The 19,053-nt window shown below is 50.4% G+C and overlaps 1 protein-coding gene across 2 annotated transcripts in view; it reads right to left on the reverse strand.

Annotated features, from left to right (window-relative positions):
• Window positions 1-19,053, reverse strand: part of nlgn2a (neuroligin 2a) — a 222,683-nt gene that overhangs the window by 13,177 nt on the left and 190,453 nt on the right. Inside the window, exon 5 of one of the 2 annotated variants that reach the window (XM_046328654.1) lies at window positions 13,664-13,849. In XM_046328654.1, coding sequence (XP_046184610.1) covers window positions 13,664-13,849 — 186 coding nt within the window. Of the gene's footprint in view, window positions 1-13,648; window positions 13,850-19,053 lie in introns of both variants that reach the window. The other variant, XM_046328653.1, reaches the window with a different exon arrangement.

Below are 19,053 nucleotides of genomic sequence, written 5' to 3' on the forward strand. Positions count from 1 at the left end.
AGCGGACATTGACTTTGTTTCGTCAAAGTGTGCTACACACGTTAGGTCACTAGAGTAGCAGCCATAGGTGCATCTCAATAGTCTAACGTGGAATCCTCTCATTGCCTCCTTTCTCTCCGGGAAGAGAGAAGTTAATACTTTACTTTGAACAATCTGAAAAGTTCAGACTTGGGGAAGGGATTGAGAATACTTAGGTTGTGAAAGATTGTTCCTTTTACCCTCCACAGATTTGTCTTTGCTTTTCCCTACATCTTACTCACTGTAACAAATCCGAGAGAAAGGCATGTGCTTCTAACTCCAACAATCTCAGACTTGAAATGATATGATACAGCCCAGACTGGGAAATCGATGGGGGACTACACAGTCTGCTTCTAAAAGCAACTTTTCCTTCCTATCGTCCACAGATTTCTCTCTCTCGCTCTCTCTCTTTTCTATTTCTCTCCGTCGGTCCTGTGCCTCGTAACAGGAGGGGGCTCTCATCCCTCCCTACTGTTCCTCCTTCGTCTCGCTCTCTTCCTCCGCACTCCTTTCCTCTTCTGTAGATTCCTGGTGAATTATTAAGCAGTGACGCAGAGCAGAGCCTCTATTTCCCAGGGAGTTTATTAGGAAGTGTATGACTCAGACACGAGCTAGCCCTACCTGCTACCTCAGCATTTCTCCTCATAGAAGAGAGAGACAGAGAAAGAGCGAGAGAGGAAGAGAGAAAGGGTGGGCGGGGGGAGAGAAGGAGAGGGAGTTGAAGAGTGGGGTGAGAAAGTTTGTAAGAAGTGATAGAGTAAGAAAAAGAATGAGGGCGATAAAAGGCTGAGATATACGATTGACAAAAGGGCTCGTGCAAGTGCCTTCGGAAAGTATTCAGACCCCTTGACTTTTTCCACATTTTAGGTTACAGCCTCATTCTAAAATGGATTACATTGTCCCCCCCCCCCCCATCAATATACACACAATACGTCATAATGACAAAGCAAAAACAGGTTTTTATAAATGTTTGCTAATGTATAAATGAAAAAAATGAAATATCACATTCACTTAAGTATTCAGAACCTTCACTCAGTACTTTGTTGAAGGACCTTTGGCAGCGATTACAGCCTTGAGTCTTCGTGGGTATGACGCTACAAACTTGGCACACCTGTATTTGGGAGTTTCTCCCATTCTTCTCTGCAGATCCTCTCAAGCTCTGTCAGGTTGGATGGGGAGCGTCGCTGCACAGCTATTTTCAGGTCTCTCCAGAGATGTTCGTTCGGGTTCAAGTTCAGGCTCTGGCTGGGCTACTCAAGGACATTCAGAGACTTGTCCCGAAGCCACTCCTGTGTTGCCTTGGCAGTGTGCTTAGGGTCATTGTTCTGTTGGAAGGCGAACCTTTGCCCCAGTCTGAGGTCCTGAGCGCTCTGGAGCAGGTTTTCATCAAGGATCTCGCTGTACTTTGCTCCATTCATCTTTGCCTCAATCCTGACTAGTCTCCCAGTCCCTGCCGCTGAAATACATCCCCACAGCATGATGCTGCCACCACCATGCTTCATGATGGTGGTGGTGACAAGTTTCCTCCAAATGTTACGCTTGGAATTCAGGCCAAAAAGTTCAATCTAGGTTTCATCAGACCAGAGAATCTTGTTTGTCATGATCTGAGAGTCTTTAGGTGCCTTTTGGCAAACTCCAAGCGGGCTGTCATGTGCCTTTTACTGAAGAGTGGCTTCAATCTGGCCACTCTACCATAAAGGCCTGATTGGTGGAGTGCAGCATGGTTGTCCTTCTGGAAGGTTCTCCCATCTCCACAGGGGAACTCTGGAGCTCTGTCAGAGTGACCATCGGGTTCTTGGTCGCCTCCCTGACCAAGACCCTTCTCCCCCAATTGCTGTGTTTTTGGGGACCTTAAATGCTGCAGACATTTTTTGGTACCCTTCCCCAGATCTGTGCCTCGACACAATCCTGTCTCGGAGCTCTATGGACAAATCCTTTGACCTCATGGTGTGGTTTTTGCTCTGACATGCACTGTCAACTGTGGGACCTTATATAGACAGCTATGTGACTTTCCAACTCATGTCCAATCAATTGAATTTACCACAGGTGGACTACAATAAAGTTGTATAAAGATCTCAAGGATGATCAACGGAAACAGGATGCACCTGAGCTCAATTTCGAGTCTCATAGAAAAGGGTCTGAATACTTATGTAAAAAAGGTATGTCTGTTTTTCATTTTGTATTAATGTGCAAAAATGTCTAAAAATCTGTTTTCGCTTTGTCGTTATGGGGTACTGTCTGTAGATTGCTAAGGATGTTTCATTTAATCCATTTCAGAATAAGGAACGCAACAAAATGTGGAAAAAGTCAAGGGTTCTGAATACTTTCCAAAGGAACTGTATATATTTAATCCTAAATCATAACAATCAATGTATTTCTTTACTCTATACCCCTCTCATATTCCCTTCCTCTACCTCTCCTCACTCCCCCCTCCGCCTCTCTCATCATAACAATCTGTATCTCCCCTTCCCCTCCCCACCTCCTCCATTCACCTCTCCTCACTCCCCCCTCCGCCTCTCTCATCATAACAATCTGTATCTCCCCTTCCCCTCCCCACCTCATCTCCATTCACCCACCTCCTCCATTCACTCCCCCTCCGCCTCTCTCATCATAACAATCTGTATCTCCCCTTCCCCTCCCCACCTCCCCCATTCACCTCTCCTCACTCCCCCCTCCGCCTCTCTCATCATAACAATCTGTATCTCCCCTTCCCCTCCCCACCTCCTCCATTCACCTCTCCTCACCTCCCCCTCACCCCCCCTCCGCCTCTCTCATCATAACAATCTGTATCTCCCCTTCCCCTCCCCACCTCCTCCATTCACCTCTCCTCACTCACCCCCCCTCCGCCTCTCTCATCATAACAATCTGTATCTCCCCTTCCCCTCCCCCCTCCCATTCACCATTCACCTCTCCTCACTCCCCCCCTCCGCCTCTCTCATCATAACAATCTGTATCTCCCCTTCCCCTCCCCACCTCCTCCATTCACCTCTCCTCACTCCCCCCTCCGCCTCTCTCATCATAACAATCTGTATCTCCCCTTCCCCTCCCCACCTCCCCCATTCATCATAACAATCTGTATCTCCCCTTCCCTCCCCCCCATTCCTCCCTCTCTCATCATAACAATCTGTATCTCCCCTTCCCCTCCCCACCTCCTCCATTCACCTCTCTCATCATAACAATCTGTATCTCCCCTTCCCCTCCCCACCTCCTCCATTCCACCTCTCTCATCATAACAATCTGTATCTCCCCTTCCCCTCCCCACCTCCTCCATTCACCTCTCCTCCTCTCCGCCTCTCATCATAACAATCTGTATCTCCCCTTCCCCTCCCCACCTCCTCCATTCACCTCTCCTCACTCCCCCTCCGCCTCTCTCATCATAACAATCTGTATCTCATCATAACCTTCCCCTTCCCCTCCCCACCTCCTCCATTCACCTCTCCTCACTCCCCCTCCGCCTCTCTCATCATAACAATCTGTATCTCCCCTTCCCCTCCCCACCTCCTCCATTCACCTCTCCTCACTCCCCCTCCGCCTCTCTCATCATAACAATCTCCCCCCACCTCCTCCATTCACCTCTCCTCCCCCCTCATCATAACAATCCTCCCCTTCCCCTCCCCACCTCCTCCATTCACCTCTCCTCACTCCCCCTCCGCCTCTCTCATCATAACAATCTGTATCTCCCCTTCCCCCCTCCCCACCTCCCCCCCCTCCTCCTCCTCCCCCTCCGCCTCTCTCATCATAACAATCTGTATCTCCCCTTCCCCTCCCCACCTCCCCCATTCACCTCTCCTCACTCCCCCTCCGCCTCTCTCATCATAACATCTCCCCTTCCCCTCCCCACCTCCCCATTCACCTCTCCTCCCCCCTCCCCTCTCATCATAACATCTGTATCTCCCCTTCCCCCACCTCCCCCATTCCCCTCACTCCCCCTCTCTCATCATAACAATCTGTATCTCCCCTTCCCCTCCCCACCTCCTCCATTCACCTCTCCTCACTCCCCCCTCCGCCTCTCTCATCATAACAATCTGTATCTCCCCTTCCCCTCCCCACCTCCTCCATTCTCCCCTCATCATAACCCTCCCCACCTCCTCCATTCACTCCCCCCTCCGCCTCTCTCATCATAACAATCTGTATCTCCCCTTCCCCTCCCCACCCCACCTCCTCCATTCACCTCCCCTCCTCATTCACCTCTCTCTCACTCCCCTCCGCCTCTCTCATCATAACAATCTGTATCTCCCCTTCCCCCTCCTCCATTCCCCAATCTGTATCTCCCCCCACCTCCTCCACCTCTCATCATAACAATCCTCCTCCCCCCCCCTCCGCCTCTCTCATCATAACAATCTGTATCTCCCCTTCCCCTCCCCACCTCCTCCATTCACCTCTCCTCACTCCCCCTCCGCCTCTCTCATCATAACAATCTGTATCTCCCCTTCCCCTCCCCACCTCCCTCCCCACCTCTCTCATTCACCTCTCCATTCACCTCTCTCATCATAACAATCTGTATCTCCCCCTCCCCACCTCATCATAACAATCTGTATCTCCCCCCTCCCCCTCTCTCATCATAACAATCCTCCTCCTTCACCTCTCTCTCATCTCCTCCCCCTCCTCCTCCCTCTCTCATCATAACAATCTCATCATAACCCCTTCTCCCCCTCCCCACCTCCTCATCATTAACAATCTGTATCTCCCCTTCCCCTCACCTCCCCCCTCCGCCTCTCTCATCATAACAATCTGTATCTCCCCTTCCCCTCCCCCCTCCCCCTCCGCCTCCTCCATTCATCTCCCCCTTCCTCCTCACTCCCCCTCCGCCTCTCTCATCATAACAATCTGTATCTCCCCTTCCCCTCCCCACCTCCTCCATTCATTCATAACAATCTGTATCTCCTCCTTCCCCTCCTCACTCCCCCTCCGCCTCTCTCATCATAACAATCTGTATCTCCCCTTCCCCTCCCCACCTCCTCCATAACACCTCCCTCCCCCTCCCCCTCCGCCTCTCTCATCATAACAATCTCCCCACCTCCCCCTCCGCCTCTCTCATCATAACCCTCCCCTCCCCACCTCCTCCATTCACCTCTCCTCCTCCCCCCCTCCGCCTCTCTCATCATAACAATCTGTATCTCCCCTTCCCCTCCCCACCTCCTCCATTCACCTCTCCTCACTCCCCCTCCGCCTCTCTCATCATAACAATAACAATCTCCGCCTCTCTCATCATAACAATCTGTATCTCCCCCCCTCCCCACCTCCTCCATTCACCTCTCCTCACTCCCCCTCCGCCTCTCTCATCATAACAATCTGTATCTCCCCTTCCCCCTCCCCACCTCCTCCATTCACCTCTCCTCCTCCCCCCTCCGCCTCTCTCATCATAACAATCTGTATCTCCCCTTCCCCTCCCCACCTCCCCCCTCCCCTCTCATTCATCCCCCTCTCCATTCACCTCTCCTCACTCCCCCTCCGCCTCTCTCATCATAACAATCTGTATCTCCCCTTCCCTCCCCCCACCTCTCATCATAACATCTGTATCTCCCCTCCCCTCATTCCCCCCTCCGCCTCTCTCATCATAACAATCTGTATCTCCCCTTCCCCTCCCCACCTCCTCCCCACCTCCTCCATCCCCCCGCCTCTCTCATCATAACAATCTGTATCTCCCCTTCCCCCCCCACCCCCCCATTCACCCCACTCCCCCTCCGCCTCTCTCATCATAACAATCTGTATCTCCCCTCCCCTCCCCACCTCCCCCTCCGCCTCTCTCATCATAACAATCTGTATCTCCCCCCCCCCCCCCACCTCCCCCTCCGCCTCTCTCATCATAACAATCTGTATCTCCCCTTCCCTCCCCACCTCCCCCATTCCCCCTCCGCCTCCGCCTCTCTCATCATAACAATCTGTATCTCTTCCCCCCCTTCCCCCTCCCCATCTCCCCTTCCCCTCCCTCCTCCCCATTCTCTCATCATAACAATCTGTATCTCCCTTCCCCCCTCCCCTCCGCCTCTCATCATAACAATCTGTATCTCCCCCCTTCTCCCCCTCCCCTCTCTCCTCCATTCCCTCTCCTCACTCCCCCTCCGCCTCTCTCATCATAACAATCTGTATCTCCCCTTCCCCTCCCCACCTCCCCCCTCCGCCTCTCTCATCATAACAATCTGTATCTCCCCTTCCCCTCCCCACCTCCTCCATTCACCTCTCCTCCTTAAACTCATGGATATCATGGCACAGTTCATTTGCTGACTGGTGCGATGACGTGATTGCCGTTCTTCGAGGGGAGTGGGAATGTTCCTTACCTGGCGGCCCGGGGGCTTTGAGTGACAGGTGGAGGAGTAGTCTGGAGGGCTGGGGTTAGATGACGATGATGATGAAGACGGGTTTGACAGCAGAAAGGTCAGGTTGCAATGTATTGGTGAGTGGCAGCAGAGGAGACGAGTCCATGGCAAGACAAGATATGACGGAGGACATGAAGGTTAGGGTGTGAGGGGAGGAGAGGACATGAAGGTTAGGGTGTGAGGGGAGGAGAGAACATGAAGGTTAGGGTGTGAGGGGAGGAGAGAACATGAAGGTTAGGGTGTGAGGGGAGGAGAGGACATGAAGGTTAGGGTGTGAGGGGAGGAGAGAACATGAAGGTTAGGGTGTGAGGGGGGAGAGAACATGAAGGTTAGGGTGTGAGGGGAGAACATGAAGGTTAGGGTGTTGAGGGGAGGGGAGGAGAACATGAAGGTTAGGGTGTGAGGGGAGGAGAGAACATGAAGGTTAGGGTGTGAGGGGAGGAGAGAACATGAAGGTTAGGGTGTGAGGGGAGGAGAGGACATGAAGGTTAGGGTGTGAGGGGAGAGAGGACATGAAGGTTAGGGTGTGAGGGGTGGAGAGAACATGAAGGTTAGGGTGTGAGGGGGGGAGAGAACATGAAGGTTAGGGTGTGAGGGGAGGAGAGAACATGAAGGTTAGGGTGTGAGGGTGTGAGGGGGAGGGGAGAGAACATGAAGGTTAGGGTGTGAGGGGGAGGGAGGGGAGAACATGAAGGTTAGGGTGTGAGGGGGAGGGGAGGGGAGAACATGAAGGTTAGGGTGTGAGGGGGAGGGGAGGGGAGAACATGAAGGTTAGGGTGTGAGGGGTGGAGAGAACATGAAGGTTAGGGTGTGAGGGGAGGGGAGAACATGAAGGTTAGGGTGTGAGGGGTGGGAGAGAACATGAAGGTTAGGGTGTGAGGGGAGGGGAGAACATGAAGGTTAGGGTGTGAGGGGTGGGGAGAACGTGAAGGTTAGGGTGTGAGGGGAGGGGAGAACATGAAGGTTAGGGTGTGAGGGGTGGGGAGAACGTGAAGGTTAGGGTGTGAGGGGAGGGGAGAACATGAAGGTTAGGGTGTGAGGGGTGGGGAGAACATGAAGGTTAGGGTGTGAGGGGAGGGGAGAACATGAAGGTTAGGGTGTGAGGGGTGGGGAGAACGTGAAGGTTAGGGTGTGAGGGGAGGGGAGAACATGAAGGTTAGGGTGTGAGGGGTGGGGAGAACATGAAGGTTAGGGTGTGAAGGTTAGGGTGTGAGGGGAGGGGAGAACATGAAGGTTAGGGTGTGAGGGGTGGAGAGAACATGAAGGTTAGGGTGTGAGGGGAGGGGAGAACATGAAGGTTAGGGTGTGAGGGGTGGGGAGAACATGAAGGTTAGGGTGTGAGGTTAGGGGGAGGGGGGGGGAGAACATGAAGGTTAGGGTGTGAGGGGTGGAGAGAACATGAAGGTTAGGGTGTGAGGGGAGGAGAGAACATGAAGGTTAGGGTGTGAGGGGTGGAGAGAACATGAAGGTTAGGGTGTGAGGGGTGGAGAGAACATGAAGGTTAGGGTGTGAGGGGAGGGGAGAACATGAAGGTTAGGGGTGAGGGGTGGAGAGAACATGAAGGTTAGGGGTGAGGGGGAGAGAACATGAAGGTTAGGGTGTGAGGGGAGGAGAGAACATGAAGGTTAGGGTGTGAGGGGTGGAGAGAACATGAAGGTTAGGGTGTGAGGGGAGGAGAGAACATGAAGGTTAGGGTGTGAGGGGAGGAGAGAACATGAAGGTTAGGGTGTGAGGGGAGGAGAGAACATGAAGGTTAGGGTGTGAGGGGGGGAGGTTAGGGTGTGAGGGGAACATGAAGGTTAGGGTGTGAGGGGAGGAGAGAACATGAAGGTTAGGGTGTGAGGGGAGGAGAGAACATGAAGGTTAGGGTGTGAGGGGAGGGAGAGAACATGAAGGTTAGGGTGTGTGAGAACATGGGTGTGAGGGGGGAAAACGTGAAGGTTAGGGTGTGAGGGGAGGGGAGAACATGTAGGTTAGGGTGTGAGGGGTGGGGAGAACATGAAGGTTAGGGTGTGAGGGGAGGGAGAGAACATGAAGGTTAGGGTGTGAGGGGTGGGGAGAACATGAAGGTTAGGGTGTGAGGGGAGGGGAGAACATGAAGGTTAGGGTGTGAGGGGTGGGGAGAACATGAAGGGGTTATGAAGGTGTGAGGGGAGGGGAGAACATGAAGGTTAGGGTGTGAGGGGAGGAGAGAACATGAAGGTTAGGGGTGAGGGAGGAGAGAACATGAAGGTTAGGGTGTGAGGGGGGAGAACATGAAGGTTAGGGTGTGAGGGGAGGAGAGAACATGAAGGTTAGGGTGTGAGGGGGAGGGGGAGAACATGAAGGTTAGGGTGTGAGGGGGGGAGGAGAGAACATGAAGGTTAGGGTGTGAGGGGTGGAGAGAACATGAAGGTTAGGGTGTGAGGGGTGGAGAGAACATGAAGGTTAGGGTGTGAGGGGAGGGTGTGGGGAGAACATGAAGGTTAGGGTGTGATGAAGGGGGTGGAGAGAACATGAAGGTTAGGGTGTGAGGGGGAGGTTAGGGTGTGAGGGGAGAACATGAAGGTTAGGGTGTGAGGGGGTGGAGAGAACATGAAGGTTAGGGTGTGAGGGGAGGAGAGAACATGAAGGTTAGGGTGTGAGGGGAGGAGAGAACATGAAGGTTAGGGTGTGAGGGGAGGAGAGAACATGAAGGTTAGGGTGTGAGGGGTGGAGAGAACATGAAGGTTAGGGTGTGAGGGGAGGAGAGAACATGAAGGTTAGGGTGTGAGGGGAGGAGAACATGAAGGTTAGGGTGTGAGGGGGAGGAAGAACATGAAGGTTAGGGTGTGAGGGGAGGAGAGGAAGGTTAGGGTGTGAGAGAACATGAAGGTTAGGGTGTGAGGGGAGGAGAGAACATGAAGGTTAGGGTGTGAGGGGAGGAGAGAACATGAAGGTTAGGGTGTGAGGGGAGGAGAGAACATGAAGGTTAGGGTGTGAGGGGAGGAGAGAACATGAAGGTTAGGGTGTGAGGGGAGGAGAGAACATGAAGGTTAGGGTGTGAGGGGAGGAGAGAACATGAAGGTTAGGGTGTGAGGGGGAGGAGAGAACATGAAGGTTAGGGTGTGAGGGGAGGAGGGTGTGAGGGGAGGAGAGAACATGAAGGTTAGGGTGTGAGGGGAGGAGAGAACATGAAGGTTAGGGTGTGAGGGGAGGAGAGAACATGAAGGTTAGGGTGTGAGGGGAGGAGAGAACATGAAGGTTAGGGGTGTGAGGGTGGGGAGGAGAGAACATGAAGGTTAGGGTGTGAGGGGAGGAGAGAATGAAGGTTATGAAGAGAACATGAAGGGGTGTGAGGGGAGGAGAGAACATGAAGGTTAGGGTGTGAGGGGAGGAGAGAACATGAAGGTTAGGGTGTGAGGGGAGGAGAGAACATGAAGGTTAGGGTGTGAGGGGGAGGAGAGAACATGAAGGTTAGGGTGTGAGGGGAGGGGAGGAGAGAACATGAAGGTTAGGGTGTGAGGGGAGGAGAGAACATGAAGGTTAGGGTGTGAGGGGAGGAGAGAACATGAAGGTTAGGGTGTGAGGGGAGGAGAGAACATGAAGGTTAGGGTGTGAGGGGAGGAGAGAACATGAAGGTTAGGGTGTGAGGGGAGGAGAGAACATGAAGGTTAGGGTGTGAGGGGAGGAGAGAACATGAAGGTTAGGGTGTGAGGGGAGGAGAGAACATGAAGGTTAGGGTGTGAGGGGAGGAGAGAACATGAAGGTTAGGGTGTGAGGGGAGGAGAGAACATGAAGGTTAGGGTGTGAGGGGAGGAGAGAACATGAAGGTTAGGGTGTGAGGGGAGGAGAGAACATGAAGGTTAGGGTGTGAGGGGTGGAGAGAACATGAAGGTTAGGGTGTGAGGGGAGGAGAGAACATGAAGGTTAGGGTGAACATGAGGGGAGGAGAGAACATGAAGGTTAGGGTGTGAGGGGAGGAGAGAACATGAAGGTTTAGGGTTGTGTGGGGAGGAGAGAACATGAAGGTTAGGGTGTGAGGGGGGAGAGAACATGAAGGTTAGGGTGTGAGGGGAGGAGAGAACATGAAGGTTAGGGTGTGAGGGGAGGAGAGAACATGAAGGTTAGGGTGTGAGGGGAGGAGAGAACATGAAGGTTAGGGTGTGAGGGGAGGAGAGAACATGAAGGTTAGGGTGTGAGGGGAGGAGAGAACATGAAGGTTAGGGTGTGAGGGGAGGAGAGAACATGAAGGTTAGGGTGTGAGGGGAGGAGAGAACATGAAGGTTAGGGTGTGAGGGGAGGAGAGAACATGAGGGGAGGAGAGAACATGAAGGTTAGGGTGTGAGGGGAGGAGAGAACATGAAGGTTAGGGTGTGAGGGGAGGAGAGAACATGAAGGTTAGGGTGTGAGGGGGGAGGAGAGAACATGAAGGTTAGGGTGTGAGGGGAGGAGAGAACATGAAGGTTAGGGTGTGAGGGGAGGAGAGAACATGAAGGTTAGGAGTGTGAGGGGAGGAGAGAACATGAAGGTTAGGGTGTGAGGGGAGGAGAGAACATGAAGGTTAGGGTGTGAGGGGGGAGAGAACATGAAGGTTAGGGTGTGAGGGGAGGAGAGAACATGAAGGTTAGGGTGTGAGGGGGAGGAGAGAGAACATGAAGGTTAGGGTGTGAGGGGAGGAGAGAACATGAAGGTTAGGGTGTGAGGGGAGGAGAGAACATGAAGGTTAGGGTGTGAGGGGAGGAGAGAACATGAAGGTTAGGGTGTGAGGGGAGGAGAGAACATGAAGGTTAGGTTGAAGGGTGTGAGGGGAGGAGAGAACATGAAGGTTAGGGTGTGAGGGGAGGAGAGAACATGAAGGTTAGGGTGTGAGGGGAGGAGAGAACATGAAGGTTAGGGTGTGAGGGGAGGAGAGAACATGAAGGTTAGGGTGTGAGGGGAGGAGAGAACATGAAGGTTAGGGTGTGAGGGGAGGAGAGAACATGACGGTTAGGGTGTGAGGGGAGGAGAGAACATGCACACTGTACAGGTTGTTTACTCACAGTCTCATGCACACACACACACACACACACACACACACACACACACACACACACACACACACACACACACACACACACACACACACACACACACACACACACACACACACACACACACACACACACACACACACACACACACACACACACACACACACACACACACACACACACACACACACACACGTGAGTTATTACTGTATGGCGGTCAGGTTGATCTTCAGACACAGAGACACACAGTGTGATGATTGAAACACTCACAATACACACTCATATCTCGCTCTCCTGCTTTTAACTCTCTCTGTCTCTCTCGTTCTCTCTTCTTATCTCTCTCCCTCTCTCGCCGCCTCTCTTGTTCTCTCCTTTTATCGCTCTCCCTCTCTCGTTCTCTCCTCCTTTATCTCTCTCCCTCTTAGTCTCTCTAATTCTCTCCTCCTTTTATCTCTCCGTCCCTCGCGTTCTCTCCCCCTTTTATCTCTCTCATTCTCTCCTCCTTTTATCTCTCTCCATCCCTCTCTCCTTCTTTTGCTCTCTCCTCCTTTTCTCTCTCTCCCTTCCACTCGTTCTCTCCTTTTATCTCTATCTCTCTCTCCACCTCTTGTTCTCTCTTCCTTTAATCTCTCACCCTCTCTCTCCGCCTCTCTCGTTCTCTCCTCCTTTTATCTCTCTCCCTCTCTCCTTTTATCTCTCTCTCCCTCTCTCTCCCCCTCTTCTCCTTTTCTAATTTTCTCTCTCCCTCGCTCCATCTTTTATCTCTCTTCACCTTTTATCTCTCTCCTCCTTTTATCTCTCTCTCCCTCTGTCTATCAGAGTATATCTAGTAGTGTAATAGCTGTGATGAAAGCATGAGAGTGTGTGTCGAGGTTTCCTTGCAGGTCATTGGACCACATTGCTCCCAATTTAAACTTTGAGTCTCTCCCTCAAATTGCACTCTATTCCTTAAGTAGTCCACTACTTTTTGCTTAGATACTGGTGGTCCTTCTGTAGCTCAGTTGGTAGAGCATGGCGCTTGTAACGCCAGGGTAGTGGGTTCGATTCCCGAGACCACCCAGAATGTATGCACACATGACTGTAAGTCGCTTTGGATAAAAGCGTCCTCTAAATGGCATATATATTATATATTATATACTCTATGTGGAATAAGGTGTCACACAGTCTGAGTCAGCCTGAGCTCACTTTGAACCAGTCTATCCCTCCTACTCCTCATCTACCCACATCGTACACTCACAATTTCACATTTACTATGATTCAACCAGGTACGTAGACAGAGAGTATGAATGGAAATTGAATTGACTTTTCAGTGATGGTACAATCTACCCACAAGACAATTGGATACGCCTAACTTTTCCATAGAATGACCAGACCAATCTATCCTCTACTCTTCCAGTGAATAGTGACTGTTTGAAGTTGTGGACAGGTGTCTTTTATACTGATAACAAGTTCAAACAGGTGCCATTAATACAGGTAACGAGTGGAGGTCAGAGGAGCCTCTTAAAGAAGACGTTACAGGTCTGTGAGAGTCAGAAATGTTGCTTGTTTGTAGGTGACCAAATACTTATTTTCCACCATAATTTGCAAATAAATTAATTAAAAATCCTACAATGTGATTTTCTGGATTTTTTTTCTAATTTTGTCTGTCATAGTTGAAGTGTACCTATGATAAAAATGTACAGGCCTCTCTCATCTTTTTAAGTGGGAGAACTTGCACAGTTGGTGGCTGAATAAACACTTTTATGCCCCACTGTAGTACATTTTCTCTTACTCTACCAGGTTAAGAATACTGAAATTATATTGTAGTATATTTGATTATATATGAGGAGACACAGTTTGTCACAATCGTTAGTAGAATAAATGGACCAAGGTGCAGCGTACGTAGAGTTCCACATGTTTAAAAAATGAAACTCACCAAAAACAATAAAGAGTGACATCAATGCAGTGTTCACAAGCACTACAAAAACAAGATCCCACAACAAACAGGTGGGAAAAGGCTGCCTAAATATGATCCCCAATCAGAGACAACGATAGACAGCTGCCTATGATTGGGAACCCTACCAGGCCAACATAGAAATAAAGAAACTAGAATGCCCACCCTAGTCACACCCCGACCTAACCCAAAATAGAGAATAAAGGATCTTTAAGGTCAGGGCGTGACACCGTTACAATTGGACTAATGGTATCCTGGGAACTCACTTTCAACCAACCTATCCTTTTGAGTAACCACACAGTTCTCATTGAATGATCCTTATTCTACCAGGCAAGGGTTAAGTAGACTGAGAAGTAAATCAAATCAAATCAAGTAAGAATGTGACCCACCAGTGTGCCCCTTACCCTCGGAGTGGTGCGAGAGGATGAGCAGGTTGACGCAGGACGCCCCCGCCCCGGAGCCGAAGATGGTGATGCGCTCGGGGTCGCCCCCAAAATGGCCGATGTTCTCATTGAGCCAACGCAGGGCCTGGATCTGGTCCAACAGACCGTAGTTCCCCTTGGCTGACTGGTCGCCTGTACTCAGGAAGCCTGGAGAGAAGAGAGGGGGAGAGGTGGAGAGCAGGAGGAGGAAGGAAAGGGGAGGTAGGTAGAGAGAAGAGAGGGGGAGAGGTGGAGAGCAGGAGGAGGAAGGAAAGGGGAGGTAGGTAGAGAGAAGAGAGGGGGAGAGGTGGAGAGCAGGAGGAGGAAGGAAAGGGGAGGTAGGTAGAGAGAAGAGAGGGGGAGAGGTGGAGAGCAGGAGGAGGAAGGAAAGGGGAGGTAGGTAGAGAAAAGAGAGAAGGAGAGGTGGAGAGCAGGAGGAGGAAGGAAAGGGGAGGTAGGTAGAGAGAAGAGAGAGGGAGAGGTGGAGAGCAGGAGGAGGAAGGAAAGGGGAGGTAGGTAGAGAGAAGAGAGGGGGAGAGGTGGAGAGCAGGAGGAGGAGGAGGAAGGAAAGGGGAGGTAGGTAGAGAGAAGATAGGGGGAGAGGTGGAGAGCAGGAGGAGGAAGGAAAGGGGAATTAGGTAGAGAGAAGAGAGGGGAAGAGGTGGAGAGCATGAGGAGGAAGGAAAGGGGAGGTAGGTAGAGAGAAGAGAGAGGGAGAGGTGGAGAGCAGGAGGAGGAAGGAAAGGGGAGGTAGGTAGAGAGAAGAGAGGGGGAGAGGTGGAGAGCAGGAGGAGGAAGGAAAGGGGAGGTAGGTAAAGAGAAGAGAGAGGGAGAGGTGGAGAGCAGGAGGAGGAAGGAAAGGGGAGGTAGGTAGAGAAAAGAGAGGTGGAGAGCAGGAGGAGGAAGGAAAGTGGAGGTAGGTAGAGAGAAGAGAGGGGGAGAGGTGGAGAGCAGGAGGAGGAAGGAAAGGGGAAGTAGGTAGAGAGAAGAGATGGGGAGAGGTGGAGAGCAGGAGGAGGAAGGAAAGGGGAGGTAGGTAGAGAGAAGAGAGGGGGAGAGGTAGAGAGCAGGAGGAGGAAGGAAAGGGGAGGTAGGTAGAGAGAAGAGATGGGGAGAGGTGGAGAGCAGGAGGAGGAAGGAAAGGGGAAGTAGGTAGAGAGAAGAGAGAGGGAGAGGTGGAGAGCAGGAGGAGGAGGGAAAGGGGAGGTAGGTAGAGAGAAGAGAGAGGGAGAGGTGGAGAGCAGGAGGAGGAAGGAAAGGGGAAGTAGGTAGAGAAAAGAGATGGCCAGAGGTGGAGAGCAGGAGGAGGAAGGAAAGGGGAGGTAGGTAGAGAGAAGAGAGAGGGAGAGGTGGAGAGCAGGAGGAGGAAGGAAAGGGGAGGTAGGTAGAGAGAAGAGAGAGGGACCGAGGAAAGGCAGAAAGAAGGGAAAGAGAGAGAGGAGATATTAAGGTATCAATAGAATGTTTATTTTGACAATAATGTCAAATATTCTGCCATCTGGCCGGTAAATCAGCTTTTGAATAGAAGCGAATTGGGTCACTAGACACAGCAGAAGAGAGTGAGAAGGAGGAAGGGAGGACGTCAGCAACAATAACCCGGAATGAAGGCTTGGCCCGGCATTACTTTCCTGACAATGTTTAGGTACGGTATGAAGCTGAAGGATCCACTGGCTTTTTCAAGCTCCAAACTCCCCTCTCTCCAATATTTACATACCCTTACCCTTGTCAACCACCCTTCAGGGTTTACCCACGTATTCTCCAGTCGCCTATCCTCTCACATATTTAGATCAAATAAAACCAAGGGCTGTTAATAAATAAACTGGTGCAATACCAGATGAAAGCCTCAGCTCCATATCAATAGCCTTTAAAATAGCTGGGGTAAGGAGCGCTTGTTAAGGGGAAGGGAGAAGAGAGGATTGATAGTGGGTGTTCTGTGGCTATGAGGCGGCCCCGGATAGAGAGAGAGACAAAGAGAGAGAGGCACAGGGTTTCGTGTGTGTATGGGTGTGCGTTTCATCTGCCTCCAAGACACCAGAGGTTGGTTCCCGAGCAGGGGGAGGCTGATCAAAGAGCTGCCACTACAGAGAAGACTCTCTCTCTCTCTCTCTCTCTCTCTCTCTCTCTCTCTCTCTCTCTCTCTCTCTCTCTCTCTCTCTCTCTCTCTCTCTCTCTCTCTCTCTCTCACACACACACACACACACACACCTTCACACACACATATAAACACACACACACTGGGGTTGTCTCCCTTTAACACACACCTTTATGCCTCTTATTGAATCAGGTGGACAACGAATAAACATATGGACACACAAACATGTGACACATGGGTTTGGTATGTGTGTGAGGGTGATGGTGCATGTGCGTGTTTGTGTGTGCTCACGCATGCCTGTGTGCACGGGGGTACGTGCTTCCCCTGTCTCTTTAGTGTGTCCCTGACTGTTGGATCACCCTCACCCTGTCTATACCCAGTGTGCATTCATTCTGTAGGGTGCTGCCTGCCAGTAATGCCAGGGCTGCCAGTGTGTCTCCTGTGTGTGTGTCCATAGGTGCAGTGTGTGTGTGTGTGTGTGTGTGTGTGTGTGTGTGTGTGTGTGTGTGTGTGTGTGTGTGTGTGTGTGTGTGTGTGTGTGTGTGTGTGTGTGTGTGTGTGTGTGTGTGTGTGTGTGAAGGGAACAGCTGTGTCTGCCTGGCTCTGAATAATCATGCTGGATACTGCTTCCAATATTTACACACACATCTACAGTACACACACACACACACACACACACACACACACACACACACACACACACACACACACACACACACACACACACACACACACACACACACACACACACACACACACACACACACACACACACACACACACACACACACACACACACGGTTTGTAGGAGTGTTGGAATAAACACATGTATCAACACACACACGCACACTACACACTTCTCCAATCCTTCCATTTGCAGCAAGGTGTCAAATCAAAAGAGGACCATCACACTCTCCCGGACGTTTGGTTGGTATGAATTCAGATAAATATAACTCAAACAATGAAGCTTACTTCATTTAAACAAGACATATTTCCACTGCATCAGGGATAGTGTACACAGGCGTTTCGGCTTTTTGGTCTACTTCAGTGGGATGAGTCTTCTCTGGTCTACCTGTATATCAATTGCCTTAGGTGTCCGCTCACTTGGATGCATTATATCAATTCATGAGATAACTTACCACATAGGACATCAAATAAAACAAATCCAATTTGATTTGATTAGATCAGGCCCGGCCCTTCATAAATAAGTGGGTCGAAGTCATAAAGGATGTGTCAAATCTGATACGGACAGTGTTCTTGTATTACAGTCTACATTTGGTCTATAGGCAGGGCGTACATGATCTACAGGGGAACATCCTTTTCGGAAGGCCTCCTTTCTCTCTCTGGCCACATCCGATGGAACTAATACGTTCGATAGATTTCTTGATCGTTAATAAATGAATGAAGATGCATCTAGAAGTCAGAATTTAAAGGACGAGTCTGATGACAGTATTTGCCAGTGCTTTATTGGCAGAAGACTGGATTCCATTACGGCTATCATTGAAAGTGAGTCGCTAGTTTACTGAAAACGGTTTCTTGGGTCTTTCTTGGGATTTATGAAGTAACTGGTTCCTGTTCAAAGCTTTTAACTTTTTTTCGAGCTTTTTCCAGCCAGGTATCGGGGGTATCCTCTCGAGCGGAAACGCTCAAGGAGAGAGTACGATCGTCTATCATATTCTTCCTCTGTGTCACAGACGCGACGCGGTCTATGAAGTTGGCTTACTGGTAAAAACCTCTTTACAGAGTTAATGTTGTTTTCCATAGTGAAGTCCATTTACTGTGCTCAAGTTAATGCAGTTAAGGAATGTGTTTGATTTATTTTCAGAAAGCAATGGTCTATATAAGCGGGTGCATTATTTAACATGATTTTTGTAAGGATTATTTTCAGTTGCCTCTCCTTTAATTCAGACATCTACTAGGAAGACAGACAGGAAGGAAGACAGACAGGAAGGAAGACAGACAGGAAGGAAGACAGGCAGGAAGGAAGACAGACAGGAAGGAAGACAGACAGGAAGGAAGACAGGCAGGAAGGAAGACAGACAGGCAGGAAGACAGGCAGGAAGACTGGCAGGAAGGAAGACAGACAGGAAGGAAGACAGGCAGGAAGACTGGCAGGAAGGCCCCAACAGTCAGCCTGTTACCAACCCCACGCCGCAGCCTAAATACGTCATTACAACTGCCACACGATACTCTCCTGCCTTACGCCGCTGTCACAGCAAGACCCAACCTGTCATTCTGTCTCTTTCGGTCTCTCCTGCCACTACTCCTTACAGCAGCTCTAAATGGCAAGGTATTTAACAGGGTCAACTACACATACAGTAGTATTGGAAAGAGACAGAGAGGGGAGATGAAGAGACCTCTAAGAACACCAAGTTTCAAGTTGTGAATGTCACATGGACAAGTACAGTGAAATGCCTTTCTTGCAAACTCAAAAGCCAACTGCAGTAATTCATCTAAATGTTATACTAGAAAAAACACAAGAAATAAAAATGAATATGCATAAAACAATAAGTAAGAAGCATACGAATTGTATATACAGGGTCAGTTCCAGTATCATATTTACAGGGATACTGGATCGATAGAGGTAGATGTGTGTAGGGGTAAGGTGACTAGGCATCAGGATATATGATAAACAAAGTAGCAGCAGTGTATATGATGATTGTGTGTGTGTGTGTGTGTGTGTGTGTGTGTGTGTGTGTGTGTGTGTGTGTGTGTGTGTGTGTGTGTGTGTGTGTGTGTGTGTGTGTGTGTGTGTGTGTGTGTGTGTGTGTGTGTGTGTGTGTGTGTGTATAGAGTCAGTATAAATGTATGTGCGTAATGTGTGTGTGTGAGCAAATGATGGAGTGTGTGTGCGAGTGACCATAAAGACAGTGCAAAGGTCAATAACGATACAAGGTTAACTCAAATAGTCCATGTAGCTATTTTGTTAGCTACTCATCAGTCTTATTGTTTGGGGATAGAAGCTGTTCAAGAGCCTGTTGTTGGGGTGGGGTTTCAGAGGTGGGGTTTCAGGTGTCTCCGGAAGGCGGAGTCAATCACCACCTTCCGGAGACACCTGAAACCCCACCTCTTTAAGGAATACCTAGGATAGGATAAGTAATCCCTCTCAACCCCCCCCTTTAAGATTTAGATGCACTATTGTAAAGTGACTGTTCCACTGGATGTCATAAGGTGAATGCACCAATTTGTAAGTCGCTCTAGATAAGAGCGTCTGCTAAATGACTTAAATGTAATGTAAATGTAGACTAGCGCTTGCTGGAAACAGAGAGAATGGTCTATG

The sequence above is a fragment of the Oncorhynchus gorbuscha genome, linkage group LG25 (genome assembly GCF_021184085.1).
Source record: "Oncorhynchus gorbuscha isolate QuinsamMale2020 ecotype Even-year linkage group LG25, OgorEven_v1.0, whole genome shotgun sequence".
Lineage (NCBI taxonomy): Eukaryota > Metazoa > Chordata > Actinopteri > Salmoniformes > Salmonidae > Oncorhynchus > Oncorhynchus gorbuscha.